The sequence below is a fragment of the Panthera pardus genome, unplaced genomic scaffold (genome assembly GCF_024362965.1).
Source record: "Panthera pardus isolate Hobbes unplaced genomic scaffold, ASM2436296v1 HiC_scaffold_19, whole genome shotgun sequence".
Classification (NCBI taxonomy): domain Eukaryota; kingdom Metazoa; phylum Chordata; class Mammalia; order Carnivora; family Felidae; genus Panthera; species Panthera pardus.
The window spans coordinates 21057248-21074124 of NW_026526754.1; the positions used below are offsets into that span (position 1 = coordinate 21057248).

The 16877-nt window shown below is 46.6% G+C and overlaps 1 protein-coding gene across 1 annotated transcript in view; it reads left to right on the forward strand.

Annotated features, from left to right (window-relative positions):
* The window catches only part of CDH13 (cadherin 13), a 1030614-nt gene that overhangs the window by 778741 nt on the left and 234996 nt on the right, over positions 1 to 16877 (forward strand). Inside the window, exon 7 of the mRNA XM_019413211.2 lies at positions 3357 to 3535. Coding sequence (XP_019268756.2) covers positions 3357 to 3535 — 179 coding nt within the window. The remainder of the gene's footprint in view (positions 1 to 3356; positions 3536 to 16877) is intronic.

A 16877-nucleotide genomic window follows, 5' to 3' on the forward strand; every position in this document is an offset into this window, starting at 1 on the left:
CAGAATCCACAGGTGGGCCCTATATTCTTAGAAGAGTAAACTACAATGAAAAAATATAGTTTGGCAGGTCGCCCTGAGCCAAATACGATGGCTCACAATCGTCAAGACCCGCAGGTAAATGTGCCTGATTCTGTTCTACCCCATGCTCCTATTGGGCTTGTGAAGTCAATACAGGGAAACCTCACTAAAGTGGAGCAGGGAGGCTGGCAAGGAGAAGGTTGGGAAGGGGAGCGCACCATTCCATATCAATTATAGGAGAATTGTCCAATAGAGACACAACAGAAGAATCATCAACAAGAAAGAATTATCCAGTACAGGTCCCGACAAGGAAGGATGTACATTGCATCTAGTTCAAGAAATCGACCACCCCTACAACTCAACCGATGAGTAACTGTCATCACTTTGAACTCTTGCCTTTCTCCAGTGGACTTTCCTTCAATACAACCCCTCCCAACTTCTTCCTTCTTGATAAAATAACATCACTCTCCTTTTGTTTGTTGGGCTTGCTTATGGCTTTGCAGTAGTTTGCAGGTCCGGAATTGTAATTCTCTGCTATTCCTGAGTAACTCATTTTGCTAGTAAAATAACTGGTTGTTTCATTTTTTAGATTAACAGTATTTATAATTATTTATAATTACGATCTTTTTATGTTGGCACTGAATCACAAAAGTAATGCATTCTCCTTGTAAAAATGATCAAAACGTTATAGGTTGCACCAAAATCTTACCTCCTCATCACCATCCTTAATCCCAATCCCCCTTGTACTTTCCCAGATTTAACCGCTGTTGGGGAGGAAAAGTTTTCCTCTGGCCTTCAAGATTCTTCTGGCTGGTCTAAGAATCAAACTGACATGAGATAGATAAACAGGAGAAAATGGAACAAAAGTTTAACAACCGGTATATGTCCTATGTACATGGGAGAGACACAGGCAAATGGAGTCATTTCCTGAAATGGCTGAAGCCGTCACCTTAAATACCATTTTCAGCTAAAGATGGGGAGACGTAGGGGGAGAGGGGTGAGTTATGGGAGGCGACCAGGAAAAGTACAGTCAAGGAAGGTAGAGTTGTTATACGGGTTTAAGTCCCTGCCTTCTCCACTGATAAGAGTTTGTCAAGATTTAGAGTCATCCTCCTTTTACTGGTACAGCGAGGGCGATACCAGTAAATGAAGATTTCCCTTACAAATGTAAATGTTCCTTCCAAAAGGTGTAACTTGTTGATTTGCAGAGCTTCTCTTGTGACTGCAGCTTTTTAACAATAACCAGCTTAAAACGATCAATATGTCAAAGAGTCATGTCTTGGGTGGCGAGATTTGCTCCCCTTCACCACCATAACCCATGTGAAGTCCACTTTCGTAGACCTTCTATGCTTTTATGGACATAAACTGTATCTGCAAAATATGTATAAAGTATTGTGGCAATTTCTATGTGCAAGCAGGTTCGCAAAAATGATACCATACTATGGGTAACATTCTTCAACCTGATAATTTCACGTGGTACTCTTAGAGAGCCTTACATGTTAGAGCACATTAGACCTCCAACCTTTTTCTGCCCGCTACAAAATTTTTCATAAGTGTAGGGAATCCCGTCATTTTAGCAAATCCTCTGTTGTTTGGACAGTGAGGTTGTTTGCAAATCTTTCACCATGATGGATAATCCTGCAGTGAACATCCTTGCAAGAACGCTTTGTCGACACACGCAAGTGTTTCTTTTTTTTTTTTTTTTTAAGTTTATTTATTTATTTTGAGAGAGAGAGAGTACGTGAGAGAGGGAGAGAGAGAATCCAAAGCAGGCTTCATACTTTTAGCATGCAGGCTGACACAGGGCTCGATCCCACAAACTGTGAGATCGTGACCTGAGCCGAAATCAAGAGTCAGACACTTAACCAAGTGAGCCACCCAGACGCCCCCCACTTGCAAATATTTTTGACAGTAGATGCCAAATGGGTAAATATTTTTATTTATTTATTTATTTATTTATTTATTTATTTATTTATTTATTTATAATATGAAGTTTATTGTCAAATTTCTGCTCATCCCAACCGGTACCCTCCTCAATACCCATCACCCACCCTCTCCTCCCTCCCACCCCCCATCAACCCTCAGTTCTCAGTTTTTAAGAGTCTCTTATGTTGTGGCTCCCTCCCTCTCTAACCTTTTTTTTTTTTCCTTCCCCTCCCCCACGGTCTTCTGATAAGTTTCTCAGGATCCACATAAGAGTGAAAACACATGGTATCTGTCTTTCTCTGCATGACGTATTTCACTTAGCGTCACACTCTCCAGTTCCATCCACGTTGCTACAAAAGGCCAGATTTCATTCTTTCTCATTGCCACGTAGTACTCCACTGTGTATAGAAACCACAGGTTCTTTATCCATTCATCGGCTGATGGACATTTAGGCTCTTTCCATAATTTGGCTGTTGTTGAAAGTGCTGCTATCAACATTGGGGTCCAAGTGCCCCTATGCATCAGCACTCCTGAATCCCTTGGGTAAATTCCTAGTAGTGCTGTTGCTGGGTCATAGGGTAGATCTCACTAGTTGCTGCTCCAAAGTCCTCCAACGTGCCGAACACCGATTCGGCGTCTCAGCTGTGTATGAGCCAGCCCGGTGTCGCACAACCTTACCAACCTTTGCCATCGTCCTCCTCTATCCCTATGTTGTCTTCGTCTCTGAACCGCCTATGACAGTGTGGCTGCCATATAGTGGGGGGCTGAAATAACGTTTGGTCACGTTCCCTTTAACCGGAACATCTTTTCCCACTGAGGACCCTCTCCTTCGCGTTGCTTACGCCTACTCATTCCTTAGGCGCCTGCACTGGGACCTTTCCTGAACCCCGGGCTAGATGAAGTTGTTCTCTTATGTATTCATAATGCTGTCTCTCAATGCCCTTGTGACGGTTCGTTATTTTTTTAATCTGCTGTCACTCTTACTGACCCCCGGCCTGGTGGACACCAGAGAATGCCTTTCCTCACCTCTGTTTCCTCATCACCCAGCCCAGAGCCCCACATGTAATCGGCATTTAATAAGAGCTTTTAAAATAAAGGCCATTGTCATGCAGCCACATTCACGATTGAATGAAAGCCCGGGAAAATAAACAGCATATCAGCAGAAGGAAAAATTAAGCTGTCAGTCTGCTGAACGGCAAAGATTTCTTTTCTTTATTTCAGGTCTTTTAATGTGACGAGGGAGAGTCAAAGAAAAGCAAACACACAACATGGTTCTGGAAATGCTTTCCTTTTTAATTTGGAAAGTGACTGGTGCATCAGTCTCTGACGATTGCTGGGGGGGGGGGTCTCTGCCCATCGCTGTCCCCCGAGTGACCGTCTCCTGCCCTTCTCCCCTGCCCCCCCCCCTTTAGGGACCACAGTGATGCGGATGACAGCCTTTGATGCCGATGACCCGGCCACAGATAATGCCCTTCTGCGGTACAATATCCGTCAGCAGACGCCTGACAAGCCGTCTCCAAACATGTTCTACATCGATCCTGAAAAAGGGGACATCGTCACCGTCGTGTCACCTGCCTTGCTGGACCGAGAGGTGAGCTGAAAGGCACACATCTTTTTTCATGAGAAGCAAACGCGGCTCTCACAGGGGCGATGGCGTAGGGCTTCAGGCAAAGCACTTTACGTGGAGAGGTGGAAATGAGGTGCTTACACGTGGTTGATTGAGGGGGGGATCCATAAAGGGAAATGAGATATCATATGAACCAAAACCACACACTCTAAAAGGCCACACACATCCTTGGAATTATTTGTATTCCTTCCACCCGATGCCTCGGTTTCCTCCTGAAGCACTTACTCATGAGTCCTCATAATGGGACTCTATCCTTACCTACCTTCCAGAGGAAGGGGATGGGACAAAGGAGGGAAGGGCAGGCAGGGAGGTAGGAGAGGGACAAAGAGGAGGGAGGTGGCTTTGCCCGAGATCACAGAGTCAGGTGGCTTGGACTTCTCTTCTTTCCCAAACCCTCTGTCACTGTGTCCCCCCGGAACCCCTCTCTCCCGCTTCACCCTTAGGCTGTCGCTGGGAAACGTCACCCATCACGTAGGTCACGTGTCACACACAGGAGACCCAGGGAACTCGGCCAGTCCACACCCTTGCTCTTTGGTTTTACCTAGGCTGCTTTCAGGTTTTCATGTTAGTGGCCATGTCAAAATATTTAGATTTCATTTTTATTTTTCAAAATTTCCAACTTCCAGCCTTCCTGAAAATCACAAATTCTGGAAGTTTCCACACGTGGACAGTCGGTTACATCAGACGTGACAGTCAGATGGAGCTGGTGGTCTCAGTCCCGTGTATGTGGGGTGTGGGCTCCTGCCCAGCTCTCACCCCCCCACATGTGCCCCCTGGTCCTGGCCCCCCCTCCTGAGTCACATGTCCCTCCGTAGCTCCCCACAGGCTCCCCTCAGTAGGAGAGACTCCTGGCCCGTCAAACACAGCATATTCAACCAACTTAGGGACTCCCCTCTGTCCCCCACCGCCTCCACCCGCCCCAGATCTCCCATCCTGGAATTCTTTGTTGCCAACATGGCATCGTCCCACAGACCTTCCACAAGCGGCACCTGCCCCGCGGAAACTGCTGGGTTTTCGGAATGCGCTCTGTGCATTTCCTTGGGTCAGAAATGCCTTCTCTCCTTTCTGCTTCTCCACACTGTAGCTTCTGCCCAGAATCTGGGTTCGAGCCACTGTCTTTAAGTCAGTTAAGCATCCAACCTCGGCTCAGGTCGTGATCTCACGTTTGTGGGTTCCAGCCCCTCGAAGGGCTTTGCACTGGCTGCATGGAGCCTGCTTGGGATTCTGTGGCTCCCTCTCTTTCTCTCCCTCCCCCACTCACACTCTGTGTGTGTCTCTCTCTCTGTCTCTCCCTCCCTCTCAAAAATAAATCAACATTAAAAAACAATTAAAAAAAAAAAAAGAATATCCCCCTCCTGGGGTGTCTGGGCGGCCTCAGTCACTGACGCATATGACTCTTGATTTCAGCTCAGGTCATGATCTCACAGTTCATGGGTTCGAGCCCCATGTCAGGCTGTGCACTGATAGCTTGGAGCCTGCTTGGAATTCTCTCTCTCTCTTTCCCTCTCTCTCTGCCCCTCCCCTATTCGCTCACTCTCTACATACATACATACATACATACATACACTAACTAACATACTTAAAAAAAAAAGAATACCCCTTCCTGTGGGTCTAGAGTACTGCCCAACACAGTAGCCACTAGTCCTGTGCAGTTATTTAAATTTTAATTTGCATTCATTGAAATGAAAATGTACAAATGCATCAGCCAGGACAGCTATGGAATCTTGTCACCGTCACGGAAAGTTCCGGTGGCCTCGACTGTAAACTTATCAGAGAGCAGACGCCGCGATCCTCTGCGTATCTTAATCTTCATTATCCGTCTTTTGCCGTTCAGGCAAGAATGCGTTGGAAAGGAAGATTTTGCCCTTCGGGGGTGGGAATCAGCAGCTAGGAAGAGAACTTACTGGAAGGGAGGGAGAGGATGAGATCTTCATTGAAACTGTGGCTGTCACTTGGAAAATGTAATCGTTACTAGTTAAAAGTAGGAAAACGGCGGGGGGCAAGGAACGTACGGAGTCCTTCTCCTTCGTCCTGTCTCCCTTCCCTTTCCAGCCCTCCATGTTTTTATGACGGCTCGGTTCATTATCTTCCTCATAGGCAAGGAATGACTTTCCACCTCTGTCTATTCCCTGCCCAGCATGCATGTGCACGCGCGTGTGGACACGCACACACACACACACGCACCAGCTTTCCCATAACCCCCAATTCTCCCAAAGACACTTGCAGATTTTTACAAGGCATAGATGCAATGCAGTGATTTCCGCAGCTCAGCGTCTGTTTTTACTGACAGAAAACGTGTTGTAAGTCTCTTTTTATAAACCAAAGTGATAATATAGTGGATTCTTCCATTTTTAAGGTTTATCGGGGGGGCCAGATGTGTTTTAAGCTCATGATCTCTTCATTTGGGTTTTTGTCAACTTGCAATAAATACGCAATTACGGGAGCTGAATGAAGCGTTTCTAGCCACGATGCATAAACAGCTCCCCCCCAAAAGATAGACGCAGATTCACTGAAATTGGAAAATCAATGAAAATGAATGAAGAGTGTCACTTCTCTGTGAGGGTTTCCAGAGTTCACTGCTGACCCAGGCAACATCAGTGCAATCTGAAGGAAAGAAACGTCCCCGAATGTAGGCAAGCCTTGACTATGCACTGTTGCTGCGGTAAGCTTCTCCCCGGCAAGTTTGCTGAAAGGGTAAAACGTGACTCCACGTTGCTCATCTTTAAAGGGACAGGACTTGCACATGGCACGTGTAAGCTCACTGCGCCTTTGCTGGATCACGTGCCTACGACGGGCCCCTCCAGCAGGGCTGGAGAATTGTTTGTCATTATTTCTGGACAACTTCTGAGTAGGCGTCCTGTCTCGGGTGTGGTTTTAAAGTCTACTGCTGGACCATCCGAGCAGAACAATTAAAACGTTTATGCACTGGGGCACCGGGGTGGCTCAGTCAGTTAAGCGTCCGACTCTTGATTTGGGCCCAGGTCGTGATCTCCCAGTTCCCATGTTCAAGCCCCTCATCGGGCTTTGCACAGATCCTGCTTGGGATTCTTCCTCTCTCCTTGCCTTTCTCCCGCTTGTGCTCTCCCTGTCTCTCAAAATAAATAAACAAAAACTTTTTTTAAAAAATTTAAAAATATGGGGTGCCTGGGTGGCTGAGTCGGTTAAGCCTCCGACTTCGGCTCAAGTCATGATCTCCTGGTCCATGAGTTCGAGCCTTGCGTCCGGTCTGTGCCGACAGCTCAGAGCCTGGAGCCCGTTTCAGATTCTGTGTCTCCCTCTCTCTCTGACCCTCCCCCGTTCATGCTCTGTCTCTCTCTGTCTCAAAAATAAATAAACATTAAAAAAATTAAAAAAATAGAACATTTATGCACTATTCATTTTTAAGAAAATATTCCACTGGGACCCCTGCAATACAGTGAATGTAAACAAATGGGTCGGGGACTTCGAAAGCTGGGGCCCCTGAGACGATACAAATGGTTTGGTCCTGTTTGGGCCCCACCTGCTTGGGCTTAGAGGATCTGGAAGCCCGCTGGCTCTGGCATCATGAGCTCAGCTGATACGATGTAAATTTTCCCTTTGCTTTTCCATTTAGTACCTTTCCTTTACTGTGTACGGCCCCAAGGAGGACCCTGGCAGGTGACGTGAGACTTCAGGGAGGCGGCGGGCACTGTTTTCTTTGAACCTGCCTTTCCCATATTTACTTTGTCCTGAAGCGTGTCGATGAGGACAGCCGAGGACGCCGATAAATTATCTTTAATGTCACCATCTCGGTCACTGCCTTTTCTTCCCACCACTGCTCCTCAGGATGTCTCCAGTGGGGCCAGCTGAGGCAGGTGCCCTCACTGATCTGCCCCCATCCATACTCTGAGGAGGGAAGGGATTGTGCCCATCTTCTTCCCTGACACATTCCCAGTCCTTAGCACATGACGGATGCCCAACAAATATTTACTGAGCAGTAAAGGGAAGGAAGGGCAGGAGGGAAGGGAAGCGGGCTCAGAGTGAGTAGCATCTCAATGTGTGCAGGCTGCTGTCTGGCAGGGTCCTTGCCTTTCATTTCCCGCTGCATGTGGGGCCGTGTGGCCTCTGGACCCGCAGTGCATGCACAGAGCTGGGAGTGAGACCACCTGTCGCCCACTGGCTTTGGGTCAGGCGAAAATGCTAGAAGGAAGCTCACCTGCTGTCTCCATCTTCTGAGGCCCCATAACTGACCCCCTCCTTTTCCTCCTAACCGTGACAGGCAGCTGACTTGGCTTCCCATTCGGGGGGTCACCCCTGCTGAGTAGATGCCATTGGGCTTGGTGGGTTTGTTCCACTTGGTCCCCAAATGGTGACAAGTGGAGTCAACTGTGACAGAGTTTCTCAAAGTTTTCTGAGGAGCCTTAGGAATCTCAGTGCTCCAGGGTCACCTGGGCAGCTCAGTCAGCTGAGCGTCCGACTCCTGATTTTGGCTCAGGTCATGATCCCAGGGTCGTGGGATCGAGCCCCAGGTCTGGCTCTGTGCTGATGCCCACTTCAAACTCTTTCTCTTTCCCTTTGCCCCTCTCCCTGACTCACTCTCTCTGAAGTAAAATAAATAATTTTAAAAAAATTTTTTTTTTCAAAGAAAGAAATCACAGTGCTTCAGCAGAAGCCTAGAGCCATAAAAACAGAGTCTCAGGTGGTAGAACCGTCATTGGTAGTTTAAAAGAATAATCCCAGGTGATCCAAATCTGCGACAAGTTGAGGAGTCCCTGCCTTTGGAGACCATGTTTCAGTGTGGTTGCTGACCCCGCAGTGTAAACTGAGCATGTTTGTTTCCCCGGATGGCTGTAACAATGTACCACAAGCCAGGTGGCTTAAAGCGACACACGTTTCTTCTCTCACAGCTCTGGAGGCCAGAAGTCTCCAACCAGCGTGTTGGTGGGGCCAGGCTCCCTTTGAAGTCTCCAGGGGAGGATCCTCTCTTGCCTCTTCCAGCTTCTGGTGGTTCCCAGCCATCTTTAGTGTTCCTGGACTTGTAGACACATCCTTCCAACCTCAACCTTCGTCTTACATGCCCTCCTTCTGACTGTGTGCTTTCTCATGGTCTTGCCTCTGTGCATACGTGGGTCTTCTTATAAGACACCAGTCACGTTGGATTAGGACCTCCCTGAATGACCTCATCTTTACTTGGTTGTGTTTGCAAAGACCCTCCTTCCAAATAAGGCCATGTTCACAGGTACGAGGGGTTAGGACTTAAACATATCTTTTTAGGGGACATAATTCAATCCGTAACGGTGAGTTAATTGGCCTCTCCTTGCCTTAGTTATTCATCAGTGGAGTGGGAATAATAGCACCTGAGTTAAATGAGCTCGTGAGGATCAAATGTGCTAAAACACATAAAGCGCATTGTCTATCCTCAATACAAGCTGCCATAACTATCATTATTCATTGTCGTAGTAAATTGTAAACGTGGGTCGTGAGTTCCCCGTTGAGGGATGTCTTCAGACAGACTGCCCTTGGTAGGATGGCATACAAGGGATTCAGTTCATCAGTAAAGGTTAGATCCTTGATGTGTCTTCTGCCCTTGAGACTGTAGTTATTGAAAACATTTGTTGAATATCTTCAAGGTACAACGTGCCTTGCAGGATGCTGCCCGGGAGACTCACTCTCCTACCTGGCCGGCTGTGGGACCTTGGAAAAATCATTGACCCTCTCTGGGCCTATTTCCTCATCAGGAATGACTGTGATCATGACCTCTGCACAGCACTCTCTCGCGGCTTCCAGATGTGCATCCCTTCCTCTAGTCTTGCAGACAGCGAACACAGTTATTACGTGTGCCACACCTCCTGTGGCTGCCGATCACCCAGGCTCCAGTTCCCTCAGCTCCTGCCCAGACCTTGACTATCGTTTCTACCCACATGTTACCAATACAAAAAGACTCTCTCCAAATTGTGCAGGCCAGGTTCGCCGTGTTCTGGGAGTCAGGCCTCTTCACCTTTCCTGATGCTGGGCCGGGTTCTGTGGCCGTCCCTTAGATTCACAGCTGGATTGTGAGAGCAGGTGCAGTGACGACTTACTGCCCGTCTGTTTTCATAAGCTCAGCGTTAATAGACATCACATTTTACTTGGAAACTCGGTGCGTTTTCCAGTGCAAGGTCCTCTGATTGCTTTTTCTGAAACCATATGGGAATATAAACTACCTGAAGAAGGAGATCTTGGATCTTTGTCCCATCTCTGTAGTCTCACTGCCAAATTTAAGAGCCAGATAAATAATAGGCACTCGGCAAAGATTTGTTGGATGGATGGGTTGATGGATGGATGGCCTGTGTTCCTTCAGTCTGCATGTATGAGTAAATAGTTTACAGATGATCGTAGAATTTCCTGCAGGATCTACTGCCCTAGCATGGGTATACAAACAGAGGAAATGATTTTGTTTTAGATGAGAGCCTAGTCTCGCCCTTGTGTAATCATCCAGTAATCGAATCTACTCACTTTCACCTACCTTGTGTCAGGGCTGCACTGGGCTCTAAGAAATACCTTGGCGAATGGGATGGACGTGAGGATCTGTGTCTCTTGCTTAAATGTTTGGGGAAACGTTTAGAGAAAATAAGAGCCATATATCCTACTAAACGAAATTGGGTTCATCTGGGGCACTGTTTTATTCTTTTCCATAACCACACTCAGCCCCTCGTTCTGACAGCTCTGTCTATGTTTTTAAACTATGTCTGGCTGCGCTACAAAATAAAATCAGATAAAGGTCCCTAACGTTTGATAAATGGTTTATTTAGTTGATCATCTTGGCTGGGAGACCGAAATTCATCTGCTGAAATCTGCCAACTTTTCTGAACACGGCCACAATTTGAAACCACTCAGAGTAGCTAATGGTCAGTTTGGGGGCTCTGTTTGTCTTTTTGGTTCCTTCCTTCTCCTCCTCCTCTTTTTTTCTTTTTTTTTTAATGTTTTATTTATTTTTGAGATAGAGAGAGACAGAGCATGAGCAGGGGAGGGGCAGAGAGAGAGGGAGACACAGAATCCAAAGCAGGCTCCGAGCTGTCAGCACAGAGCCAGATGCAGGGCTCAAAGTCACAAACCGCGAAATCACGACCTGAGCCGAAGTCAGACGCTTAACCGACTGAGTCACCCAGGCGCCCCTCTTTTTCTCTTTTTTTAACAAATAGAGACATTTTCCTAAAGAGGCCCTTGAAATTCAATCTTAACACTTGCATTGTGAGAGTATCATTAAGTCTTTTTAAGGGGTTTGAGCACTTTTCTATCTTTATTTGAATTCACCTTCGACTTAATATGTATTATCCTCTAGATAATCTAAGGAAACTGGTAGCCTAACCGTAAGAATGTACATCCAGTAAGAGATATTAGGCCTGTGAATGTAATTTATTTTCTATTTTCAGCTGGTAAAGGACTTTCTGAAACTTTGTAATGCCCCCAATTTTTTTTTTTTTAACATTTATTTATTTTTGAGACAGAGAGAGACAGAGCATGAACGGGGGAGGGGCAGAGAGAGAGGGAGACACAGAATCGGAAACAGGCTCCAGGCTCCGAGCCATCAGCCCAGAGCCTGACGCGGGGCTCGAACTCACGGACCGCGAGATCGTGACCTGGCTGAAGTCGGACGCTTAACCGACTGCGCCACCCAGGCGCCCCTGTAATGCCCCCAATTTTTAGGCCAAGTGGGAAAACAGAGAATTTCCTTCCTTCTTTCCATGGCAAGTGTCACATAAGACTTATTTTTAGATTTATGTGCATGTATTCGCTATGAGAGATTCAGGAGTCCTTGATTATGTCAGGGAAAACTGACGAAGGTTAGAGGGAGCATCGTATGGAAAATGGTCAATTGACATCGGGCATGTGGCTGCACATCTGAGGAGAACTCAGATGTGTTGAGTCCGGGTGATCCAAGTTAAAATATTGTCACGTAGGCCGCATCTCCAGAAACATAGTAAAGAAATCTGTGAAAATGATGATATCGAGTCAAGCTGCCCGAAAATAAAGGAATAATCCTAAGGGGTAGCATTTTCTCCCTTGCCTTGAATGAAAGAAAAAAATAGCCATCACACCCTCAGTAAAATAAATGTTTTCAGCCGGCTCTGATCTCATGCTAATACTTTTCTCATTATCATCATGTTTAAAACATTGGCAGTAATTATACACAATTCAATCACACCGTCAAGAATATTCTCTTTCTTTATTTCGGTGGGCGGGACCAGAATTATTCAGATAGCAGCATTCCTCCCCATTTCTGTGAGCTATTTACTCATAAATATTTTTGTTGGGATAATTTTCTCCAGTTTTTTTTTTTTTTCTTATCACTTGCTGCTGAGAACATGGGGAAGGGGAGTAGATGTAAATAAATTGTCTTATTATTTTTAAAATAACACATTATCCTTGCAAAGGAAACACAGATGGTGAACCACCCAATGTGAATCACACTTGCTCTGTTGTGTCAGCAAATAAAGTGGAATGGGATGTTGACGAGGCACGATGCTAACTGAGCCCTGGGGTCTGAGATGCAGTCGCGGAGCTGGCCGGGGTCCTGCTGATGGCAGTGGGTTTGGAGACGGGGAGTCGGCGCCCTCCCTGGTGAACTCCTGCACTTGCCCGCTCTGGATAAATTCTAGGAGGAGACTGTGGTGAGTCTCCACCGTGCTGGTGCCCCTGACCGTTTCCCCCATCCTCCGAGGTTGGCCCATGCAGCCATGAGAGCGAGGGCGGTCTCTAGTCACCTGGCTGAAACCTGGTCTGAGTCATGGGTCAAGGGCACGGGAGCCGGCTTCAGACTCTATGGATTCGTAGACTACTCGTACCTCTTACCAGCTGTGAGAAGCTGGCAGGTCAGTTAGCCTCTCCAAACCTTGGTTCTTGATCTGCTACTCATGAGGATGATCATAGTTTCACCTCACAGGCTGATCAGGAAGATGAAGTTAGAGGGGCGCCTGGGTGTCTCAGTCGGTTAGGATCCAACTCGATCTCAGCTCACGTCTTGGTTCATGAGTTCGAACCCCATGTCTGGCTTTGTGCTGACAGTGCAAGGCCTGCTTGGGAGTCTCTCTCTCTCCCGCTCTGTCTGCCCCTTCCCCTCTTGCGCGCTCTCTCTCTCTCTCTCTCTCTCTCTCTCTCTCACACACACACACACACAGTAAATAAATAAACTTTTTTTTTAAAAAAAAGGAAGATTAAATAAGATATGTCAAGCACTTAGCACCCTGTAAATGTCAGTGGATATTAGTTATTTTCATGATGGACAATGAGATTGAAGAAGAAGCATGGAGGTGGGATCTTCTTCCTCTGGCAGGGAGTGCACTTACTTTCCGGCCACACGGCAGAGAATCTGGCAGCCTTATAAAGTTCCGTGAAACACCGAGGTAACCCACCTACCGAAATCCAGACGTGAATGTCGACGCATGTGTATCGAGCACCCATCAGAGTGTCTTGCTGAATCCATGATGGACTGCCAGATACCAGGGACGCAGAGATCAAGCTGCCTGGTGATAAAGTAAAGCAGACCTACCAGCAGCAAACACACAGGGAGATGTGCCGTTTGAACTGAGCCTCAACGCATGGATGGAAAGCCGCAGCCAACGAGCTGAGGGAAGGGCATCCCGGGGATGGGAACAGCATGGGCAAAGGCTTGACACGTTCATACATGACTTGAAGAGAGGCAGGGAGCTGAGGGTGTCCTAGGGAGATACCGGACGAGGGCAGGGAGTTGGCACAAGATTATAGAGGGCTTATAATCTTGGGAGTGGATTATGGATGTGTCCTCACGTAAATGCAATGCCACCAACCGTATTTAAACATTAAACACTGCTCTGTTAGACGTGGTGCCCTAGGAGCTGTAACTCGGAGGGAAAGCTGGTGAGCGGGAGGGGAGACCATCAGTAAAGCAGACGCATTTTGGAGGCAGCTCAAGAATGCTTGGTAAATGATGAGTAGCTGATTCATGGATTTCTAGCCTTCTCAAGGGGAGAGACAAGGAGCTACCACTTGAACCTAAGTTCCGCAGGTTGTTAATAAATGAATAAACACCAGCCTACTTCGTATCTCTGCTCTTGTGTGTCTTAGAGCATTAGACAATCAGTAGCTGCTCAGCACATATTGAATCAAGAGACACTTAGGTTTGTCATTAAGACAGATTCATCTTTTTGTGTTTGACGAATGTGTAATTCTCTAAGCTTTATCTTCTTCTGTGTCTCTTTTTTTTTATATGGTAAAAATAACTTAAAATGCAGGGTGATGATGAGTTTAGAGTGCTTCTGTTTTTCCATCATTTTAAATCTCTCCATCTTACTTTATGTGAAGTACCCTAAAAACTGAAGAACTTTTTCTTTTTTGGGAAAAGTTCTTTTAGAGAATGTAGATTTCTCCTTATCAGCCAAGAACTATGATTAGCACAGAAAGGCACGTTTTACTTCACTGACACATTTTCCAGTTACCGTACTCAAATCACATCGCTCTCAATCCCATCCCTGTTCACAGTCCCAGTTGGAGAGATACACCCCAGTTTTGGAAGAATGTCAAGTTAGGGGCGCCTGCATGGCTGAGTCAATTGAGTGGCCAACTCTTGACGTCAGCTCAGGTCATGATCCCGGGGCTGTGGGATCAAGCCCCTCGTTGGGGCTGGAGCCCGCTGGAGTTGGAGCCCGCTGAAGATTCTCTCTCTCTCCCTCTACCCCTCCCCTGCTTGCATGCACATTCTCTCTTCTCTCTCTTTCTCCCAAACTGAAAGGAAGGAAGGGAGGGAGGGACCCAGGAAGAAGGGAAAGTTCTCTCGTTCTATTGTGGCTTTGAACTGGTAGAGAAAACAGGAGGAGCTTTGCCCTTGCCATATTGAGACCCGTCGTTTAAGGGAAAAGGCATTGATGGAAAGTCTTTGGAAAGCAGCTCGTTCAAACCTGCTCTTACTGTGCCTGGCCCCTAGTCTGGACCTAAGTGGTTAGGGTCGCTATGTTCTGCTTCCGCTGCAAAGCATTTTCAGGGAAGGTGAGCGGGAGGCTTGGATTGAGGCAAGCTAGCGATAGAGCGTTTCAAGACACGATGGTGTCTCAAAAGGCCTGGGACCCACATTTCTTTCACTTGTGTTTTCAGGGAGACCTCTCATTTGCTGCACGTTTGCCATAGGATAAAAGCTTACTGATAGTATATTTCGGTGTTCTGAAGGCATGGCCAGCTTTACTGGCTATATGGCATTAGGATGTCACATTCAACAATGAAGGAGCTTCAAACTGTAGGAACACCCGCCAAGTTAGAGGTTGGAAACGTTCTCTTGAAGGGCCAGATGGTAAATACTGTAGGTTTTGGGGACCAAGAGGTAAGACTGAGAATATATGTAAGTACATCTATACCCATGTAAAATATAATCATTGAAAAATATAAAAAGCATTTTTCGCTCACAAGCCACCGAAAAACAGACAGCTGGCTGACTTGGGCCCACGGGCCATCGTTGGCCAGCCCTGAGCTATTACACTGCCCGTGAAAATGGTCCAATTAGTAGTAATTTCAGCTACTGGTTGTTGAGTGTATTCGTGCGTACGTATCCGAGGTCCACTCTCAAAATACCGAATCACGCTTACTAATCCGGGGGTGGGATCCTAGGGACAGGAACTAGGTCGTGAATGATGGGTCTGATTTCATTTTTCTTGGCCCAGCAGTCCCATTTCCCCGTGATTAAGAAACAGATCATTTCAGACACTTGTTAATTAATTCCAAACTGAAAATTTGGTTACGATAATTACAACAACTAGTTCAATGCAAAAATAGCAAAACAAAGGGCGCCTGGGCGGCTCAGTCGGCTAAGCGTCGGGCTCTCGGTGTCAGTTCAGGTCACGATCTCACTGCGTGTGAGACTGAGCTGTGCATCGGGCCCTGCTTGGGATTTTCTCTCAATTCCTCTTGCTCTGCCCCTCCCCCACACTTGCTCTCTTTCTCTCTTTCTCAAAATAAGTCAATAAACTTAAAAGATAATGGTAAAGCAAAGTGCTGTCTACACACAGACTAAACACTGGCTGAAACCACTTCCAATGACCGTCTTTGTCACATCAGAGCCCCAAGAGTAGGGAAGAGCATGGTGGAAAGGAGCCGGAAGCAAGGGGGGTGGTGAGGCCTTCTGAGACGGGGGAGCCCTTCTTTGAACTGAGTGGGTACAGAGTTGGGGACAGCTGATGTCACTGAGATGTGAGCCTATATCGGCCTCTCCCTAAAGCTCATACATTCCCCACCCACCCCCCCACTAGATGAATCAGTATTATTGATTATTTGGATGGTACCTTCACAGAGGAAATAGATTTTGAAATTCTTTTCAACACAGGAAAGCAAACCACAGTGAAGTTTTGAAGTAACTTTTGTTTTGATTGGGCTATGGGTCTTTGAGGCCCAGCAGGGGGCCTTCTGGTTCTGAGCTCAGGTGGCTCCTAGAAATTTGGTAGAAAGTGGCTCTGAGAAAAGGCTCTTTCCTGCCCTAGTGTGGACATACAAAGCAGTCCAATTCATTTGGTGGCTGTTTTGGAAATAAGAATCAAATGGATTTTAAAAATGCCTCTGGGGGCCCCTGGGGGACTCCGTCAGTTAAGCATTCTGACCCTTGATTTCAACTGCGGTCATGATGTCGTGGTTTGTGAGTTTGAGCCCTGCATCAGGCTCTGTACTGGGGGCACAGAGCCTGCTCAGAATTCTCTCTCTCTCTCTCTCTCTGCCCCTCCACCATTTGCACTCTCTCTCTCTCTCTCTCTCTCTCTCTCTCTCTCAAAATAAATAAATAAGCACTTTTTCAAAATGTCCCTATACGGGGCGCCTGGAGGCTCAGTCAGTTGAGCATCCGACTTCAGCTCAGGTCATGTTCTCACAGTTTGTGAGTTCGAGCCCCGTGTCGGGCTCTGTGCTGACAGCTCAGAGCCTGGAGCCTGCTTCGGATTCTGTGTCTCCTTTGCTCTCTTCCCCTCCCCCTCTCACACCCTGTGTCTCTCTCAAAAATAAATAAACAAAAAAAATTTATAAAAAATGCCCCTATATTCTTTGACACAGCAATTCACATAATCAAATATGTGTACACGCATTCACCCATGGAAGTTTCATTGGATCTTTATCTAAAAAACCAAACTAAGTGTCAAACCACTGGATCTGTTCAATAAATTGTGCCATATTCCTACACTGGGATTCCACTAAATCACGTAAAATGATGTGGCACAAGAATCTATAATGATATGGAAAGATGTTCACCGTGTATTAACAAGCAGTTTGCAAAACACCACCTAAGCTGTGATTCTTTTTGTTGTTTTTATTCTTTTTTTGTTTGTTTGTTTATATATGTACATCGCCTTATTCTGCTCAGGCT